The sequence below is a fragment of the Crinia signifera genome, chromosome 9 (assembly GCF_055691185.1).
Source record: "Crinia signifera chromosome 9, ASM5569118v1, whole genome shotgun sequence".
Lineage (NCBI taxonomy): Eukaryota > Metazoa > Chordata > Amphibia > Anura > Myobatrachidae > Crinia > Crinia signifera.
Genome location: NC_139225.1, coordinates 30241496 through 30262116, shown reverse-complemented (window position 1 = coordinate 30262116; position 20621 = coordinate 30241496). Strand labels below are relative to the sequence as shown.

The 20621-nt window shown below is 46.4% G+C and overlaps 2 protein-coding genes across 4 annotated transcripts in view; one reads left to right on the top strand and one right to left on the bottom strand.

Annotated features, from left to right (window-relative positions):
- LOC146035311 (ankyrin repeat domain-containing protein 49-like) overlaps positions 1–20621 on the top strand; it is a 154042-nt gene that overhangs the window by 41043 nt on the left and 92378 nt on the right. For 2 of the 3 annotated variants that reach the window (XM_083158676.1, XM_083158674.1), the window contains exon 1: positions 16189–16613. The exons of the other annotated variant lie outside the window; for it this stretch is intronic. The gene's annotated coding sequence lies outside the window, so the exon portion shown is untranslated. Of the gene's footprint in view, positions 1–16188; positions 16614–20621 lie in introns of those variants that run through there. 3 annotated transcript variants of the gene reach the window in all.
- Positions 6724–16215, bottom strand: ZNF628 (zinc finger protein 628). Its single transcript, XM_083158672.1, has 2 exons — positions 16069–16215; positions 6724–13244 (listed from the first exon to the last, which is right to left on the bottom strand). Exons 1-2 carry the CDS (start codon positions 16169–16171, stop codon positions 9988–9990), a joined length of 3360 nt encoding a protein of 1119 aa, XP_083014798.1. The 5' UTR covers positions 16172–16215; the 3' UTR covers positions 6724–9987.

Sequence of the window (20621 nt, the reverse complement as noted above, 5' to 3'; positions counted from 1 at the left end):
TTATCCCTCTGCCGCCCAAGTACTTAGGTGTCTGGGACTAAGGGGAGCATCAAATCCCAACCCTACTGTTCTCTTCTTCAAGGAAAACGTTCCCTCTGCGTTCCTAAAGTCACTTTGACCATTATGGATAAAGTAATATTATGGGCCCATCCTATGCCGGTCACAAACTATTGTTCCCGATGTTGCAGGGCTTTTTCTCCTCTCTCATTGGCCATCGTCCTCATTTTCTTTTCCTCCTCCTCTCTATCATTGTGCCAGAGAGATGGGGGGAAGAGGGGTAGAGAGAACGGTGGACCTTCACCAGCAGAGGTGCACATTTGGTTCTTGGGCCATCTAATCTATGAGGGTGGTGGGGTGAGCATGTGTCCCAGCATTAGTCGGCCAACAGGAGCAGTGAGGGTAGAGAGCCTCACTGAGCACTTTGCAGGTGGGGCAGATGTAACTTTTGCAGAGAGAATTAGATTTGGGTGAGTTATTTTGTTTCTGTGCAGAGAAAATACTGACTGCTTTATTTTTACACTGCAATATAGATCTCACTTTGAAGTAAAACCCCACCCAAATCTAACTCTCTCTGCACAAGTAACATCTGCCTCCCCACCCCTGCAGCACACCATGGTTTTGTCCATTTGAGAAGGAATTTGCCTTTGCGAGTGAACCAGAATAAGGGCCTACGCACATGTGCAGAAGGGTAAACATTGGAAGAGGGGCTGGATTTGGACCTGGCCCCTTTATCTCCATCCAGGGATTACCAAATAACAGTCCGAAATTGTTTTAAATAATTCAGGGTACTTGTGTACTAGCACGGCGCCCACGATATTTGGTCGCACAACATATAATCGCATTGCATCGCATACACCCGATGCACTGCGATGTGATTTAAAATTGTATAAGCCAATGTTTAATTGTATAAGCACCCTAATGGGGGCTTACAATGTTAAATGCACCCACACGCCACCCCCACTATGAACGTAAACCCAAAGTGCGGCAAGCGCAGCGAGCCCGCGAGGGGTGGCGGTACGCGCCCAACGACCTTTTCATACCACGTCGGCGTGGAGTTGATTTTATATAGTGCGCGAGTCACCGAGCCCGTAGCGTGGCGAGCGAACGCGTATCACTTTACATGTATTCCAGGCTTCGGGCTCGGTGGCTCAATGCGCTCACCACACTATATAAAATCAACTCCACGCCGACGTGGATAGTGGGGGTATGAAAAGGTTGTAGGACGCGTACCGCCGCTCCTCGCCACGCTTCTAATTCAGATACTGGGGAAAAATGGCATACACAGAAATATACCTTGTCTTTTATTGTTTAGGTACATAAATCATTTCAGAGATGTATTACACATCTCGATACCATCTTCCCAAACTTCTCATCTCTAAAGGTGCGTACACACGTACAGATTTATCTCTCCAATCTATCTGGTGGGAACAAAAAACCTGGAAATATATGGGAGCAAATGACAATCAAAAAATTGTTCCCAAATGCATGAAAACAGACAGAGATCAGTCAGACAAATTGTTTAAATCATTCTGATATAACAAATTTATCAAACAGATATTTTTTTCTGTTTTCCTGCATTTGGGTGGAAATTTTTGACGGTCATTTGCTCCCATACATTTCCAGGTTTTTGTTCCCACCAGATAGATTGGACAGATAAATCTGTACGTGTGTACGCACCTTTAGTTACATATAATGTTATTTTAGGTGCAATGTTTCTAAGTAACACCCAGTATCAACATGTAGCAGCTGAAGACACAGAGCATTTACATTTGCATTAAAAAGGGTGTAATGCGGTGTACACACGGTGCGATTTGCACTGTCGACTTTGACTATATGTTGGCGTATTTGAAATACAACTGGTTTACGACCTAAATACGTACGTATTCCAAAAATAGGAATTATTAGCAAATTTGGCTTCCCTATTGAAATGATTGGAGAAACGCGTCTGTGTTCTTTCGATTGTGTATTCCTTTGTGAAACAATATACGGTTGGAATTAGTGTTTTTATAAAGGGAAATTGCACGGATTCTACTGTAAATTAGCAAAGCAATCATTTTGGGTAGTAATTACCATTCGATCGTAGTAAATTTCCCCCAATGCATTAATAAATGGGGCAGTCCTATTGTAAGAGGTAGAAGGTCTGTCATTAAGAAGGATGGGATACGGTCGTATGGTCGACCCGACTTAGGTCGGCAGTCATTAGGTTGACAGGCAACAAGCTCGACAGGGTTCTATGTCAACATGGTTTTAGGTCGACATGGGTTAGGGCGACAGGTCAACATGGGTTTTTCCACTGTTTTTTGAGCCGACATGTGACGACAGGCGGTATTTCATGCCCTACCTTCCACTAGGGCATGGCGGGAGAATAAAATAGTGTGCCGAGCGTGCCCAAAGCATTGTGAGCAAAGCAGGGGCTGCGGTTGACTTGCAACTGTGTCCATGTCGACATTAGGGTAAAAAAAACAGTGAAAAAACCCATGTCAACCTAGACACTTATCGACCTTCATCCATGTAGACCTAGAACCATGTCAACCTTTTTGCCTGTTGATCTAATGACTGTCAACCTAAGTCGGGTCGACAATACGATCCACACCCAAAAGATACCCGCTATACGATTCCACAAACAATATGAATGTAAATCAAGGTCATGAATATTATCGTGCATATCGCTCAGTGTGTACCCACTATATCGTTAACGATTCACAGTCCCAAGGATTGTTAACTATAACCCTGATTGTCTGAACATGCTGTCAGATCTGATGATATCATCAGTGCATGTCTGGCAGGGTCTCAGTGATGTCACTGAAGAAGATTGTTTGGAGTTTTACCCTCGAATAATTTGTTTTGCAGCACCATCGATATTGTTAACGATCGCGGCACTGCAAATATGGTTAACAATATACAGCATATGCGGTCCTTTTGATTATGATGTATCGTGTAATGCAATTCACTTCCTCGAAATACGACAAATCCTTGGGATAGCCATGCAAAATTGACTAAGCTTGGAGTTCTATTTCACACGGCACGTTCCTTTGGTCAACCAATCAGAATCGACTCATTTATTTAGCACCTTCTAGAATAGATAGGATCTGATTGGTTGCCTATAGCAACATACCATCTGAAACAGATCTCCCATCTTAGTAAATTTTCCCCAACAAATCACGATATGGAACACTCGCAGTTTTTCAGCTGGGATCAATTGGTGAAAACGAAAATGTTAGTATCTACCATCCATCTGCTTTTGACAGCTTCCGAATGGGCTGGTTCTGTGTCAGATTCCAAGCGGTTGTTTTGCTGTGACCCGAGGAAAGCCTGAACTTCCCAGGTTATGCTAATGTTAGTTTCCATAGGGCTCCTTCAAGGACTTCACAATGGACTATGCTCCACCCACTGTTCCGCCATCCACAGCCGCAACGATCTTTAGTTTAGGAACTAAAAGTAGACAATTTAAACAATCTGTTTAGAGAGCGCACATAGGACACTAGAATGAAACAAAATGTATAGTTTATTAATAATTCATATGACAATTATAATAAAAATCTTTAGTTATAATACTACTGCCCGAGCCAATGATCGTATGGAATATATATAAAGCTATAATGGAGTTTGGAGTCAACAACCCTACAGGTAGTATTTAATTCACATTAAAGACTCTTTGTGTGGCTCCCATTCGGTATCTGATAGAGCCGTAGTAGTCAGTCCACTAAAAGACTATACTACTATAAAGCCGTTTGAACCATAAACTTTGTGATCTACAAATATCCTGCCTGCTCTATACAGGGGACAATCGTGACCCTAAATAAGGTTACAATAAAGTAGCCTATAAACGATTATGAAGGGTGGTGGAGCGCTCAAAACAGATACAAAAGTTGTCCGAGTACAACGAAACGCGTCAGTCCAGGTAAAGCCTCTGTTGTTGAAAATTCTTTCCACTTGGACCAGCTCTCCACCTAATTGCCTCCATTTTGGTTTCCACCATACCATCTGAAACTGGACTTTCATTCCGGGATACCACCACCTGCTAATTGTTGGAGCCTATCCATACCAGGAGACTACAAAAAATCTGTCTCATACGAGTGGACAAATTATACAAGGCATCCTGTCAGGTATATGGACACCCGAATACCCATTAACTATGGACACCAAGGAGGAATACAAGTAACATGCAGAGGAGAGCATATTTTAATATATTTTATACATATATGCTAGTCATAAAATAAATCGTTTTTATGTGATACCCAATTGATCTTTTTTTCTATCTTTTTTCTGATTTGAGCGCTCCGCCACCCTTCTTTTTTCTTGCATATATGTTGTTTTATGGGGACTGACCCTCCCCATCCAGGTGTGAGCAGCTAGCATAACCACTCACCTCATAAGCGCCTGTTTATCCACTTTTCTTTTCTATAAACAATTATGAGTCAGCACAAACTGTATTAAAGGGGGCTAGTGTCTCTCCCAGTTATTTGCATTACTTTTTAGTATTAGAACTAAAGATTTTTATTATTATTGTCATATATGGATTGTAATTAATAAACTATAAATGATGTTTAATTCTAGTGTCATATGTGCGCTCTCTAACCCGATTGTTTAAATGGTCTACTTTCGGTTAATATTAAGTGACACGGAGATCCCCATTCAGAGCTGCAAGTGATACTTTTGTAATTATAACATTATTATTATTTTTCGATATATCTTCTGTGCTCCCGATTTGGGTTTTTCCCCTTTCTGTGTGACATATTTAGACACACATTCTTTTATCACACATACCCAGAGGCAAACAGAAATTGAGAGAAAAAACGGTACTCTTTACCTAGCACGGCGCCCACGATGTCCAACGCGGGGTAAAAAATCGCGGGCATCGCAGGCACTAAAAAAACGGGTGCGACGCGATGCCCGCGATTTCCCATAGGGATCAATGTTAAAAGTGTGATTGGACGCGATTTTACTGTTCAATGCCCGCGATTTTTCCATAGGAAACAATGTTAAATGGGCCACAGAGCCCTAATAGTCCCCCTGAAGTCTGAAATGGCCCCCACAATTGTTAACGCCACCCCACGATCAACGTGAACCCGAAGCGTGGCGAGCGGCGGCGGTACGCGTCCTCCGACCTTTTCATACCCCCACTGTCCACGTCGGCGTGGAGTTGAGAATAGAATAGTGTGGCGAGCACAGCGAGCCACCGAGCCCGAAGCATGGCGAGCGCGAGCCCCGCGAGGGGACGCGGATACCTGTGAAGCCCGCGAAGGGACACGTTTACCTGTGAAGGTATCCGCGGGGCTCGCTGCGCTCGCCACGCTTCAGGCTCGCTGCGCTCGCCACGCTTCGGGCTCGCCACACTATTCTATTCTCAACTCCACGCCGACGTGGATAGTGGGGGTATGAAAAGGTCGGCGGACGCGTACTGCCGCCCCTCGCAGGCTCGCTGCGCTCGCCACGCTTCAGGTTCACGTTGATCGTGGGGTGGCGTTAACAATTGTGGGGGCCATTTCAGACTTCAGGGGGACTATTTGGGCTCTGTGGCCCATTTAACATTGTTTTCTATGAAAAAATCGCGGGCATTGAGGCATTGAACAGTAAAATCGCGTCCAATCACACTTTTAACATTGATCCCTATGGGAAATCGCGGGCATCGCGGCGCACCCGATTTTTAGTGCATTTGATGGCCGCGATGGGCGCCGTGCTAGGTAAAGAGTACCGAAAAAACTGTGTTCCCCCTTTTTGTCTTAGTTTAGGAACTAGCTGCATTCTACGAAGAGATCCACCTGTGAAACTTCCCGACTCCCTATGCAATAAGAGCTGGGAACTGCCCACAAGACAGGACGGCTCTGTGTGATTACATTGTCGCCACTTGGTTCCCACCCAAAGACTCGCATTTCATAGGAAGACAGATATAACAAAGGGATGCGTTCAAAATACCGGCTGTCGGGGAGCCGGCAGTCATAATACCGATGCCTGAATACAGACTGGCGGCTAGAAGACCTGTGTCAGAATCCCTACATTAATGCCAATCAGAATCTATTTTGTATTTATTTAGCACCTTCTAGAACATAATAGATATAATCTGATTTGTTGCCCATAGCAACATCCCATCTTCAGCAGAACTCATCTTAGTAATACCCCTTTCAGACCGCACTCTCATCCTGGGTTATTGCCGGGTGGTTACATCACCAACCCGGGTGGAGGTGCGGTGTGAAAGGGTTACTCTGGGTTGAGTAACCCAGGAGTTCAACCCTTGTCACGACCAGGGTTGAACACGGCACTCAGACGGGCAACGCGGGTCGAGCGTTCGTAGTATAGAGGAAGCAGTGCTGGCAGGTCCAAGAACTGCCTTGCCCCCTCCCCTCCCCCGATAATGCGCTGCCACCCTCCCCCTCCCCATGTCACGACCCAGTAATAACCCGGCTAGGACACGAAGCTTTCAGGCCGCAAATGCTGTGTCGCTCCTGGGACGGACCAGTGCTCTAATCCCAGGTATCACCCAGGATTTGTGGTCTGAAAGAGGTATTACAAACCCCAATGTATGTGCATATAGCACATGTCCTACACAGGAATTCTAAGAATGCCAAATATTTCCACAGTGTTGTTACATTCTCCTGTTTGATGAAGCATATTGGATAAACGCGGGGAAAAGTAGATATGTCACCACAGCAGTTCCCAGTAATATATGTATTTCCCATAACGTCATTAATAGATAACAATTTTTTAGAAGAGACAAAGAACAAAAACGTGTGCAAAGATTTAATCAAAAGAAGTGCAAGTCTTCTATCAGGTCATACATGGTACATATCTACAGCATACAACCCTAATCTGCTCAACGGGTTACACCTAAAGCTATGTGGAAACACAGTAACAGTTTACAGTTTCAAAATGTCTTTGTAGGGAGGCAATATTCCTGCGCACGCCAACTTCCTGTTTTTAAGAACTTCAATATACAGTATAAGGCATGAAACACAGAACAGGAATTCTCCGGTCGTTTACTAGGGTAGTAGTACAAAGGAAGCTTATAAACACCTACCAGGTTTACACCAATGCCAACGCTCTCCAGTGCCGCTAAGGAATGGAAATGTTCATACACTTCTGACCACAGTAAAGGAAACCTCTCTCCAGTAGTTAATGAACTTCAAATCATGGATAGGTCTCTTGAGACACAAGTAAAAACTCTCTGAAAAACTAACAATTTTCCACAATTTAGTCCCAGTGTCCATGAATCGGAGATCATCGATGGTGAGGGGCAGTACGTAGACTATCGGGAATCTGCAGCTGCGCCAGGTCTGTTCTGCTCATGTGCAGAAAAAGACTTGCGATGTCATCTGTGGCTCCCCTCTGCCACTGTCTGATTGACAGACAACAGTGCTGAGGGAGTTGTTGGGTCAACACACCAAAGGTCGACATTAATTGGGTCGACAGGGCTTAGGTCGACACCTGAAATAGGTTGACATGCCTGAAGTCAACATGGATGGAAGGTCGACACAATAATTAGGTCGATAGTCAAAAGGTCAACATGGGGCTTTTGTTGTCCCGAATGTCGACATAGTCAACACCGGTGCACTGCTTCCCCTCGAATGGCTCGCTGCACTCGCCATGCTTCCGGCACACTATTCTGTTCTCCCTCCACACCATAGTGGATGTGGTCGACCTTTGGTAAGTCGACGCAATGACCCATACCCGTGGGGAGGGGGTGGTGTGAGAACTGTGTTCCTAGAAATGGGGGCAAATCACCCTAATTTTCTGGGATGGCAGAGCCAAAGGTTGGTGTGTCACCACACAGATTTCCTGGCCTCGCAGACCCGCAATATGAGGCTTACTCAGCTGACCCGGCTGTGTGAATCCCCATTGCGATGTCAGTGACGCTGCTGGGATCCAGCTACGTGCAGGAGGCTTCTCTTCTACTGAAACATCTCCTGCATGCCCCTTCTTGTAATCAGGAGGAAATTCATTGCTGCTTGCATGCGGTATTAAACTTCTGTCCAGCTCTGAATTAGGCCCTCTGTTCCAAAATATAAACAATCAGTAGCGCCAAACTTTACAATAGTTCCTATAGACGGAAGTCTTGGTTTCAAATTTGGAGCATAACAATTTGGCTAAATATACTGAGAACGGCTTTAGTAAGTGTTTTATTTCCACCATAAGGCAGCAGAAATAGGAATCCTAGTGCAAGTCATTGCATCAATTGCAAAAATAATCACGCTGTGTTTAAATATCAAGGACACAATAAGCGCTACTCTTATGTTCGCTTTTTCTTTATGCTGTTTGCAGAACTCAAAACCATTATATTTAAAATTCATTTAATATCTTAATCTAAGCAAACAAGTCACAACACAAACTCATTTTAAACATTAATCTTTACATTATACAATTGCTAATTTTTTTTTTTCCGTTTAAATAGACGCAGCTGTCCGTCAAACATAAAGCAGGTTTGTAGAATTAACTAGTTAAATATTGTGTAACAGTAATATATTTAGAAGTTTCCCCTGGCAAACGAAACAGGACTGAATTCCAGTTTGCCTTAAAGCGCAGGTTCCCGGTCCTCAGGACCCCCACCGTTCACGTTTTCCAGGTCACAGGTGCATTCATTGCTCATTGGCACATTTTAAAAGATCCACAGGTGGCGCTAATTATTTCACTTGCGATTCTGTGAGGAGACCTGGAAAACATGCAATGCGTGGGGTCCTCAGGACCGAGTAAGGCAGTCTGAATTTGTCAGAGGTGCGAGACGCTGGCCACACACAGATTTTTTTTTTTAAAGCAACAATCATTTACTAGGCATAACCTTGCCCATTAAATGATTGCCGCTTTAAAAAACCCCAGCAAAACCGGACAGTGTTACAAAGTCTGTTTCGTCCAGCCCATACATGATGTTTGCTGAATCAGGAGTGCACAGGACTATCACTTCCCCTACAAACCATGCATATTAAAGGATTATGGCAACCTTTAAAATGTGCCGGTGTAACTATAATCTGTTCCAATTATTTATATATATATTTATATTATTTTCACTCTTTTTTTTTTTTATGTGTGTTAGTTCTTGTCTCTTGGTTACTTTTACAGGAAAGTCCATGCGCCTGCTATAGCATTAGAAGTTGTCACAAAAGCAGAGCATTAAGCTCCGCCCCTGCCTCCCCATGAAAGTGCAATAAAGGTTTTTTTTTTTGTATGTTAAAAAAAAATACGTAATTATATTATCAACCAAACTATTGCTAAAAAGCTTATCACGACACAGACTATAAACAATATATTACATCATATAACAAAGGCCTATAGCTTTACACAAGTTTCTTCGGGCAACTCTTGCCGCTGGTACCAAAGAGACATCGTAGCAGGGATGTTAGATCTTCAGTATACAGTGGTCTTGTTGGCATGTGAAACGAAACATCGACACCAGGCGGATCAACAGAACATTTCATACATGCCTGCAGTACAGTTGATCACATGCGGATTCATTGTGATCTTTACGGTTGCACCGACGACGCCCGTAAAATGGTTAAGTAGCAATTCATTCTTTCCTCTCCCGGTGCCCACGCTGCGTGCTAGGGATGGCCATTGACAATGGAAGATTCAAAATCGATGGTTTATGGCCGATGTCAAATATGTTTGCCAACAATGGGGGAGAACCATATGATTTCCCTCCATCGATGGCACAACAGAAGCAATGATTTTTTTTCCCCACAAGGTGCCTGTACACGGAGCATACACCCCTAAAGCCTTGCCCCCATGTTCTGATTGGCTCATGGGCCAGTCACTCAAAGAAAATGGATGACCATCAATAGCTAAATCAATCAATGGTTATCCATCATATAGTTTATTACCATCGATGGCTGGTTGCACCAATGGCCATCCCTATGCTGCATAAGGCTTGCCGATAACGGGAAGGACTACAAGACGTATAGATGCCAAACCTTCAGCACGACCTCGGTTTCTGATCAATAGGAGATCAGCATAATGGTATATACAGGTGTTACATGGTCAAGCTTTTACAATCAGTGTACATTAAAACGTATGGACCAGCTGTACTTTTGGAGAAGCCTGCACTATCTGAATAAATGGCAGCACATGTTGCAATCCCTGAACAGAATTCTTTTGGACCAACTGGATGGTCTGCACGTTCTGGTTGCCTGCATTGACGGACTGCATATTTTGCAGCCCCTGACCACTTGACAGAGTCCTCAGCTGTAATCCCTGTGGAAGTTGCACCGTGTTGTGGCCCTGACCGCTTGGCACCACCTGAAGCTGGTTTTGCCCAACTTGCAACCCTTGAATGTTCTCTACGACATGCACATTTTGATCGCTTGGATAGTTATCGACCACTTGGAGGGTCTGCTCCCCCTGAGCGCTCTGGATGATAAATACTTTTTGACATTCTGGGGCAGCGTTGCCAGACTCCTGCATATTAGACATGGCCTGGATTTGGACATTGGAAACATCTTGTATCCCCTGAATATTTTCCATTCCTTGCACGCACAACCGCGTCTGCTCCCCGTCGGCATTTCGCAAGACCAAAACGTTCTGCAAACCTTCTTCCGTCTGGAGGGTCTCAAAGTGGACATCCTGAACTTCTTCCATGGATTGCAAGCTTTCAACGCTCTCCGTGGTGCTTAGAAGCTCCTCGCCTGGAGAATTTTGCACTACTATTAAATTCTGGCTGTCCTGCAAGCTGGAGGCGCTTTGGGATTCTGGGAGGGCTTGTATGTGAAGGTCGGAAATGTGCGTTGTAGTTGGGCTGGCCTGGAGCTGGATATTAGGTAGTTCTTGTTGGATATGCACATTGGGTATAACTGAAGGGGAGCTAGACAAGGTCTGCATGCTGGACAGGTCTTCTGAAGACGGTACAGTTTTAAACTGAATATTTGACACTTCCTGAGATATGTTCTGAATGGTTACATCCTGTGTATGGGGAACCTGTTGGATTTGTATGTTTGCAGTCTTTTGTGCAGAATTTGGGTTTATTTGCATGGGTGGTAGCTGCAGAGGGTTTTGCTCAGACACATTTTGTAAAAAGATGAAATTTTGACCCATGGGCATCGTTTGGGCTCTGGGAAAGCTTTGAATTGTTTGAAATTGAAGAGGTTGCAAATTGGGGATTTTTGGGCTGGTATTGGGCATAATGAGAACATTTTTGTTGGGAGATGCAAAATTAAGGTTATTTGTTGTTTTTTGCTTGGACCTCTTCCGTGGAACCTTGGTCTGCTGAATTTTCTGGCCTGGATTGTTCTGTATTGTAACTATGTTGGATGTATTGGGTACCACCTTCTGCTGGGGCTGCAATACTTGGTTAGAGGGCACCAAAATAAATTTGGGAGTGTTTTGTTGTGGGACCTGCACCAAGAAAAAAGTCTGAGAATTCATGGTATTAGGTTGGTTGCACACTTCAAAATTTAGCGTTGCAGGCATATCCTGTATGATTTGCACTTTCTGTGAGTTGGGGGTGACCTGTCCATTCTGGGGTGCTAACGTTTGTACAGCCAAATCCCCACCTCCTCCAGTGTTTGTAGCATGGGTACGCAAATGTCTCTGAAGATACGAGGACATGACAAAGCCTTTACCGCAAACGGTGCACCGGTAAGGCCTGTCACTAGAGTGTGTGCGCTGGTGTAACTGCAGATTAGACGAATGGGTGAAGGTTTTGTCACACTTTTCACACTTATACGGTTTCTCCCCCGTGTGAGTCCTCTCGTGCTGACGCAAGTTCGAAGTCTGAGTGAAGGTTTTCCCGCACATGGCGCAGGCAAATGGGCGCTCACCCGTGTGCAACTGCCGGTGCCGGCGTAGGCAAGAGGTGTTTTTGAATGTTTTGCCGCACTCGGTACAACTGTACGGCCTCTCACCTGTATGCAGTCGCAAGTGGTACTGATAATGGGAGGACCATTTGAACGTTAACCCGCACTCGGCGCACTTGAAGGCTCTCACGCCAGTGTGTACTCTCTGATGGATAGACAGCAGCGAAGAGCGTTTGAAAGCTTTCCCACACTCTGAGCACTTGTAAGGACGCTCTCCTGTGTGGTCTCGCATGTGGTAACGAAGTCCTGAGGAACCTTTGAAGGCTTTATTGCAGTCTGTACATTTGTACGGGCGGTCAACAGTCTCTGGAGGGGCAGTAGCGGTGAAGGGCTGGACTATTTCAATGGTTTGTGGGCATGTGACCTCGGCCTCCGTTTGTATCAGCTGCTGCTCTTCTGTGTGGGTCCTCTGGTGCATCAAGAGGTTGGAGAGCTGCACAAAAGTCTTCTCACAAATGGAGCATTTGTAAGGCCGCTCATTAGAGTGCGTGTTCTGGTGGCGCGATAACCCTGAGGCGCTTTTAAATGTCTTATCGCAAGAAGTGCAAGAGAAAATCTGCTCCTCAGCGTGACTCTGCTGGTGCTCGAGAAGCAAGTCCTCGCTCTTGAACGTCCCGTCGCATGTGCCACATTTATAAAGCATCTCCACCGTCTCCATGTCGCCCGCAGCGGTCAGGAAAACCTCCGCACCAGCTTGCACGAAAGTCTGCTCAATCGCATGCGACTGCAAGTGCTTCTGCAGGAAAGCGTCGGAGATGAAAACTTTGCCGCACAGGTCGCATTTGTACGTGATCCCGCTGTTATGCGTGCGCTGGTGAAGCAGAAGGTTGGAGGAGTGGGTAAAGGATTTACCACATTCGCCGCACTTGTAGGGGCGTTCTCCGGTGTGGATGCGCTCGTGTTGCTTTAAGTTTGTGGACTGCGTGAAAGCCTTGCCGCACACGGTGCACACGTAAGGCCTCTCTCCCGTGTGGATGTTTCTGTGTCGCCTTAGGCTGGAGGAGTTTTTAAAGGCCTTCTCGCAGATGTTGCATTTGTACGGCCTCTCCCCCGTGTGTTGACGCATGTGGTACTGATAATGAGAGGACCACTTGAACGCCATTCCGCAGACGTTGCACTTGAAAGACTGGAACCCTGTGTGGACGCTCTGGTGGATCTGTAATAAAGACGAGCGTTTGAACGCTTTGCCGCAATCCCCACACTTATACGGACGCTCCCCGGTGTGGCTCCTCTGGTGGTAGAGAAGCGCCGAAGAGCCTTTGAAAGCCTTCGGACATTCTGAACACTTGTAGGGCCTCTCCCCGGTATGAGTCCTTTGGTGATGGATAAGTCTAGAAGACCACTTGAACACTTTGCCACACTCGTGGCACTCGTACTGGTGGCTACTGGTTTCTGCTGACTGTACAAGCGGCTGCTGTTGTATTGACGAAGTCTGAATTTCTATTTCCTGGGCTCCAACCATCTTGGAGGCTGAGAGAGTATGAGAAAAGAAAAACGTAAGTCTTTGTCTTAGGATGATTTTCATTACATCATTTATTTACAAATGATTGGTGGCTATACCCAGAGGTGGAAATATACCCCATAGGGCATGGGTCTTCAAACTGTGGCCCTCCAGATGTTGTGAAACTACAAATCCCAGCATGCCTTGCCACAGTTTTGCTATAAGGGCATGTTAAAACTGTGGCAAGGCATGCTGGAATTTGTAGTTTCACAACATCTGGAGGGCCACAGTTTGAAGACCCATGCCATAGGGCAATAAATAAGAGACCTATTTAAGGCCCTCTCTCGTAAACTTCATAGCACTATATTTTCATGACTGATTTATTCCCCTTGCATTACTTGTTGTGTGCCCTCATTATATACTATAACAGTATAGTCTTCAGTAACCCCTTCAGTGGTATGCCCGGGGGCCAGCTGCAGTGCCAGCACAGGCCACTCCGGAAGATTTCCGTGCATACCACTGTAACTAAGTGTGCACCATCTGGCAGCACCACCTGCATAGGTAATCGCCCGCCACTTAGCTCCTGCAGACACATTTCAAATATGGTAAGGGCTCACGATTGGCTACTGGGCCGCGAGTTCTGATTGGCTCACTAGCCAGCACCATATTTGAAATGTGTTTCAGCCGGAGTCAGCGAGGGGTTGGAGAAGCGTGATCTCTTGTCTCCTCCCCTTAAAGAATAAGGAGGTCAATGCCCCACCAAAAACCCACCATGGAAGGGGTTAACCCTTTCACGTGTCGACCTATTGCCTATCTATCAAGATACTATATATCTAATGATCCACAGAAGTGTGTGATGTAATACGTGTGCCATGATGGGTCACTTGCAGAATGCAGCTGGCCCTGCTCTTGGACAATTTCAGCAGAGACCGCAGTAAACCGCAAATGCCTTTTATACAGGGCCGCATGGCCACCTGAGATCCACAGAACAGCAGCTTTGGTTGCCTTGTGGTGAATCCGCTATTGGCTGCATCTAGTCACATTTAGCAGACAGGCTGCATACACACTAGATATATTACAAGATATGCACGAGAACAACCATCGCTAACTACACTTTCGTGGAGAACGTCTAACGTGTACACACTTTATCTTTAAAGATGTTTGCTTCTTCTGGGCTGTTAGTCATGTCCTCTGTACATGCAGGACCATGGAAGATATCACTAGCAAGAGCCAGCATAGTCCCCTCTTTGCCATATGTCCCCTCGCTCCCGATATCACACTGGGTACACATTGTCTAATGTGTAGCCAGCTTTATAGTATCTATTACTGTGTTGGCCCACAGACAAAAGAATGTAATGTAAAAACGAATAATCAGGAGTGCGGGACAGAAGACCATATATGCAGATCTGTGGAGTGCGGCACAGGGGATCAGGAATGCTGGTCTGCAGAGTGTGTGACAGGGCCTTGGGAACGCAGGTCTATGTAGTGTGGGTCAGGGGATCGGTAATGCGAGTCTGTGGAGTGCGGGACGGGGGATCGGGAAAGCGGGTCTGTGGAGTGGGGGTCAGGAGCGCATGACAGGGGATCAGGAGCGCGGGACAGGGCCTTAGGAACGCGGGTCTGTGGAATGCAGGAATTGCCTACAAATGCAAGTATGCGGAGTGCATGACTGGGGATTAGGATTGCAGGTCTCGGGATGGGGAGTCCGGGTGCGGGGAGAGCGGGTCAGGGGATCCCTGTCTGTGGAGTGCAGGACAGGGGATCAGGAATGCTGGTCTGTGGAGAGTGGGACGGGACCTTGAAAAAGAGCCACTGAGGTTCGAAAACGCGTCGGTGGAGTTCCCTTTGCACATACCTGTGGGGGCAAACAGCTGGTGGAGCAGAAAGGATGTGGACTGGAAGTGGACAAGGAACAGGGGCCCTGGTAAACTTGTTCCACAAATTTCAACATCATTCCGTCCAGCCCTAACCGGTTCCATACAGCTCAGTAGCCCCATTCTTGCCAGTTGATTTTAATTGTTTATTTTACAATAAAGGAGACCTGTTTTTACAAACAAGGATCCAGAATTTATTGAATCCATTCTGTCCGGGAGAGGAAACCGACGGGATAAAGAACCTGTTCTATGCGCTACTTTGTGAGTACATGGTTTAGGGGGAGCACCCCGTCTCTTATAATCTGATTGCAGTTTTATGACCTTGGAAGAATCATTTGATATGCGATTTGATCTGCTCATTTTGTGAGTGTTACTGTAAGGGGGAGGTACCCCGATTGAATTGAATTGGATAACACCATAGTATTGTCTATATTATATTGATAGAGTGATTGAAACTCAAAAACAGGATTACACGAGGGGAACGGCCCTCTCTTTTCTCTTGTCATTTCATATTCCACAACAAGAGAAGCATAACGAAAAATTACATCAGGACACATTGGAAGTTACAGGGGAGTACTAGCCTCTTTTTCTTTTTGTTCCAGTATATGAGCGCCCTTATTCCCATTTCAAAAAAATTTTCCCCATACAGGGATCAGGAATGTGGGACAGGGAGTGTGGGTGTGGAGAGTGCAGGACAGGGAATAAGGAATGCTGGTTTGTGGCGTGCAGGACATGGGATCAGGAATGCTGGTCTGTGGAGTGTAGGACAGGGCATCAGGATTGCGGGACAGGGGATCAGGACTCAGGAGAGTGGGACAAGGAGTGTGGGTGTGGAGAGTGCAGGACAGGCATCGGGAATGCTGGTCTGTGGCGTGCGGGACAGGGGACGGAGAGCGCGGGACGAGGTACCAGGGACAGGTGGGTGCGGGTCAGTGCCATGTCACCTCTCTGTCGGTCACAAACAGGGGTTGTTAGTTACCTGTATCCGAGTCTCCCCGGAGCACTATCTCTCCACCTCCCGGCAGCCACTGCGACGCGGCCGACAGTCGCACAGCTGGTGACGCCAGAGGAGCGCGCCTCATCGCGTCACCGGCAGGGAGGGGGGGCTGGTGGCCGGAGAGACTGGCTGCCCTACTACTGTGACATCGGGGCTCCCAGCACCTGCCACCTGGGGAGACACCGGTCACCTGCTGCCTGTAGCATTCGGTGCCGCACCGCACACACGGCAGCTATATTCCGCACATCGGTTTTAACCGGACAAACTTGGTCTGGCTTTTTACCAAGATCCCGGGGAAATTCTGGGAGCTGCAGGAGGGTACTACAACTCCCAGCATTCCCTGCTCTGACCAGAGTAAAGGCACCAAGCTGTATATGATGATTTAGCTATAACAACACATGGCTCCTCTGTGTCAGTCACAGCTGCTTATATTTGTTAGTTTCAAAAATCCATTTTCATTTCTTCCCGTTTCTGTCAAAAGACCTGGAAAAAAAAGAAATGTCTTCAACCAGAAGTCTCCAGTTCAGGTGAGGGCGCCATTATCTCGGAGACTTTGAAAAGCCAAGTTTCTGCAAAGGGCAACAACAAAATGGCTCCTGTGTCATACGCAAAATAGTAACGCACAGTAACTGTAAAGGTGCCCATACAATAGTAAGATTTATCTGCAGATCTGGCAGGTTGGAACAAAAACATGGCTATGGATGAGTGACAGTTTGGCAGTTTTCCAGCATTTCCAAGCAAATGGTCAGCTGTCATTTGCTCTCATCCATAACCAGGTTTTTGTTCCAACCATGCAGATCTACAGATAAATCTGCGTGTGTATGGCCACCTTAACCCCCTATGGGGGGGAATACGCTTCCAAGCAATACTGGATAAGAAATGTCACATCAGCAATGCATCATGGGAATGGTAGTTTTCCCATTCATCAGGCAAAATTTTTAGAATAGAAAGTGAAACAGCAACAGCATCAGAGTCTGACTGGAGAGGTGACGATTGAGGAGGGGGAGGCTATTATGTGCATGGACCTTTATATATCTGTATGTTATATTCTTGTAGCTGACTGGTTCCCTTCAGAGATTATGCAGTGTGGTATTAATGCATATCATCATTGTTATCACTTCTCTTCCTTTTGCAATACTGAGAGCCTGGGTAGCTAAATGCATCTTTTTTATCACAATGATTCAGTTGCAGGCTATGAAGATGCCTAGCTCCTAGACTGCTGGGGAACTACAAGTCTCACAATGTCCACTGTAGGCCATACCCCAGAAATGGGTTCTTTTTAGTTGGGTTGCAGCAGTAATTGCGCAGATGTTCTATTATTTGAGGAACAAGGGGTAACGTTTTTTTTTCAGTGGCATAGACATGGAGGTGTCTTCAGAGGGAGCAGGCGCCCAGTCAGCTGTAAATCGGAGCAGTACCTGTTCTGGACACCTTCATAGGAGCCCACTGGTGGCCATCCCTATCAAAACCTGGAGTCAGGACTAGACATGGAGGCTGGGGTGTAGGAGCAGGAACAATATAGAACATACAGATGGAGGAATAGTGCATGAACATAACAATGGGGGATGTGGACTACAGGGCCTATAGATTATGGAAGAGGAAAGGAACAATACAGTTTTTTGAGGATGCTATAGACCAATGATGGAGAACCTTGGCACTCCAGCTGTTGAACTACACATCTTAGCATGCCCTGCAAATTTTGCTATTTGACCATGCTAGGGATGGCCATCGACCATCGATGATTAGAAATCATCGATGGTTTATGGCCGATGTCAAATAGTTTTGCCATCGATGGGGGAGAACCAGATGGTTTCCCACCATCGATGTCAAGCTTAAACGAATAGTTTCGTTTTTGCTTTTTCCCCCAAGGAGTCGGGACAAGGAGGATAGCTCCGCCCCCGGCACCCGCAAAGCCCCACCCCCACATTTTGATTGGCCTACAGGCCAATCAATCAAAGAAAATGGATGACCATCAATATATAAAAACATCGATGGTCGTACATTGAATATTTATACACTATCGATGGTCAGTAGCACTTTTGCCATCGATGGCAACCATCGATGGCAAAGGCAACGATGGCCATCCCTAGACCATGCTAAAACTGTTAGTGGGCATGCTGGGATGTGTAGTTCAACAACAGCTAGAGTGCCAAGGTTCTCCATCACTGCTATAGACAATAATTCATATGAAACAGGTGAGGGCGGGCACAGTACAGATCAGGGGGCATAATAATGGGTATGTAGGCCAGGTACGGGCAGTACTAAGGTTGGGCAAGAAGTCCTTGGGTGTAATGGGACTTGAGGCTGTAGTGTAGGCCCAATGCAGTGTGCTACAACAGGCTAAGCACCGCCTCTGGGTAAAAGCAATGCTCCTTGTTCGTCTACACCAGGCATGTCCAAATTATGGCCCTCCAGCTGTTGTAAAACTACAAGTCCCATCATGCCTTGACACAGATTTGCTATTAGGGAATGCTGAAACTATAGCAAGGCATGCTGGGATGTGTAGTTTCACAACAGCTGGAGGGCCACAGTTTGGACATGCCTGCTCTACACCACGATGTGCACTCACTGTCGCATATTACAATATTGGGAGCTATGCTATAGTGAACTCTACAGGGGGTATAAAAATAATGTTCCTTCTAGCACCCTGCACCTGTCACACCCTGTGCAGTTCTCTCTGCTCTGGTGCCTCTTGCACACTCTGATCTGTATATCAGCACTAAGTTACAGGCCATAGTGTACTAGAAGCACCAGAGAAGATCGTGACACACCCCAGAAAGGAAATAGGAACTGAACAGGTTGTGACAGGTATGGGTCATAGGGCCGACACTATGAAGGTCGACACATGAAATAAATCGACGGGGTCGGAAGGTTGACACAAGCATTATGCTGCCAATACATATGTGAGATATTGCATGCAATCATTCGATTTCAGCCACATCTGGCCGATAAATGGAATGATTGCATGCATTTTGAAGGGGACATTCGACACGATGCGCAGACACGCCGTCGAATGTCGCATCGATAGGTATTATGTGCTGCACATCATATCTATCAAATTGCATGAGCAATCGCATGTGGTTTTTAACCACATGCGATTGCTCAAATTCAATCAGCGTGGGGACTGGAGCGGGGACTGGAGCTGGCAGCGGGGACCGGAGCTGGCGTTGGCGGAGGACAGGAGCGCTGGTGAGGAGCGGGGTACATACCTGGCTGGGGACCGGAGCTGTCAGGCGACGGGACTCAGCAGTGGCTGCATATGACTTTGAGATACTGGATGGCCCTCTGATTGGCTGAGGCCACTGAGAGAGCTCTCTCAGCCAATCAGCAGCCACCTGAATGTGAGGCCGCTGATTGGCTGAGAAAGCTCTCAGTCTCAGCGGCCTCGGCCAATTAGTGGGCCGTCCAGTCTTTCAAAGTGCTGCTGAGTCCCGCCACCTGCTCCATCCACCTGCTCCAGCTCCACCGCTCTGGTCCCCAGCCAGGTATGTACCCCGCTCCCCGCCAGCGCTCCACACAGCCACTTCCAGCACCCGACGTCTGGCATGCGACATTGGGTGCTACACTAGGCACCACTTGATGCGATGGGACAATTTTCACTAGTGCATACGGTCTACGCCGTTTCGAGCTTGCGCCCTTCGTCAGGACAACACTCAGTTTGAGTGTTGGTCCTGACGAAGGGCGCAAGCCCGAAACGGCATGCACTAGTGATAATTGTTATCCACACAAGACCGCACAGTGACGCCTGTTATTGCCTGTAATATACAGTGGCTTGGCGACAGAGGAAGGCACCCAGGCAGGTTGGCTTAACATTGCGGGGAATGCTGGACCTATTCCTTGGTTGGATATATATATATATATATAAAGATTGTGTGGTCCGGCACTCCAAATTAAGTACAATGACTGGCGCTGGTGCCCTCACTGAAGCGGGGGATCCGCTTACTGTATAGGGTGTCCTGGGTGCGGCACTCAGCTTTTCATACATCCACTCGGGGAGGCAGTAGTCTACTACTGCCTCCCCGAGTGGATGTATGAAAAGCTGAGTGCCGCACCCAGGACACCCTATATATATATATATATATATATATATATATGAGCGGTAGATCTGGCACTCGTCTGGGTCATGTAGTGGAAGGCCGGTTTCACACACTCCGGCCCTGACGACGGGAGTATCTGTCCCGAAACATGTAGGAATAAAAATCTTTTGATTGCATCTTATTAAGTCTGACGAGTGCCTCTTCAATTCAAATTATATATATATATATATATATATACATACACGAAAAAAAAGAGTACCCCTTCAATGCGCTGTATTGGTAATTAGATGGGCAGCAACTAAGTTGTTCCTCCCTGTTAGCAGGGGAGGTAGAAATGGGAAAAATAGATAGTAGAGAACAAAGTGCGCCCCCAGATAGACTTCCACCACCAACTTCCAATATAGAAAACCGAATTTACAACTTTTTGAATCACTGATCAACAGTTTTATTACAATACTTCATAAAAAACAGTATATAAAATTCATTTTCATCTTTGAG

Coding starts and splice junctions, on each gene's coding strand:
- ZNF628 (XM_083158672.1), bottom strand. CDS start 16,171: ATGAGGCGCGCTCCTCTGGCGTCACCAGCTGTGCGACTGTCGGCCGCG. Junction 13,245..16,068: donor CCGGGGAGACTCGGATACAG/GTAACTAACAAC, acceptor ATACTCTCTCAG/CCTCCAAGATGGTTGGAGCC.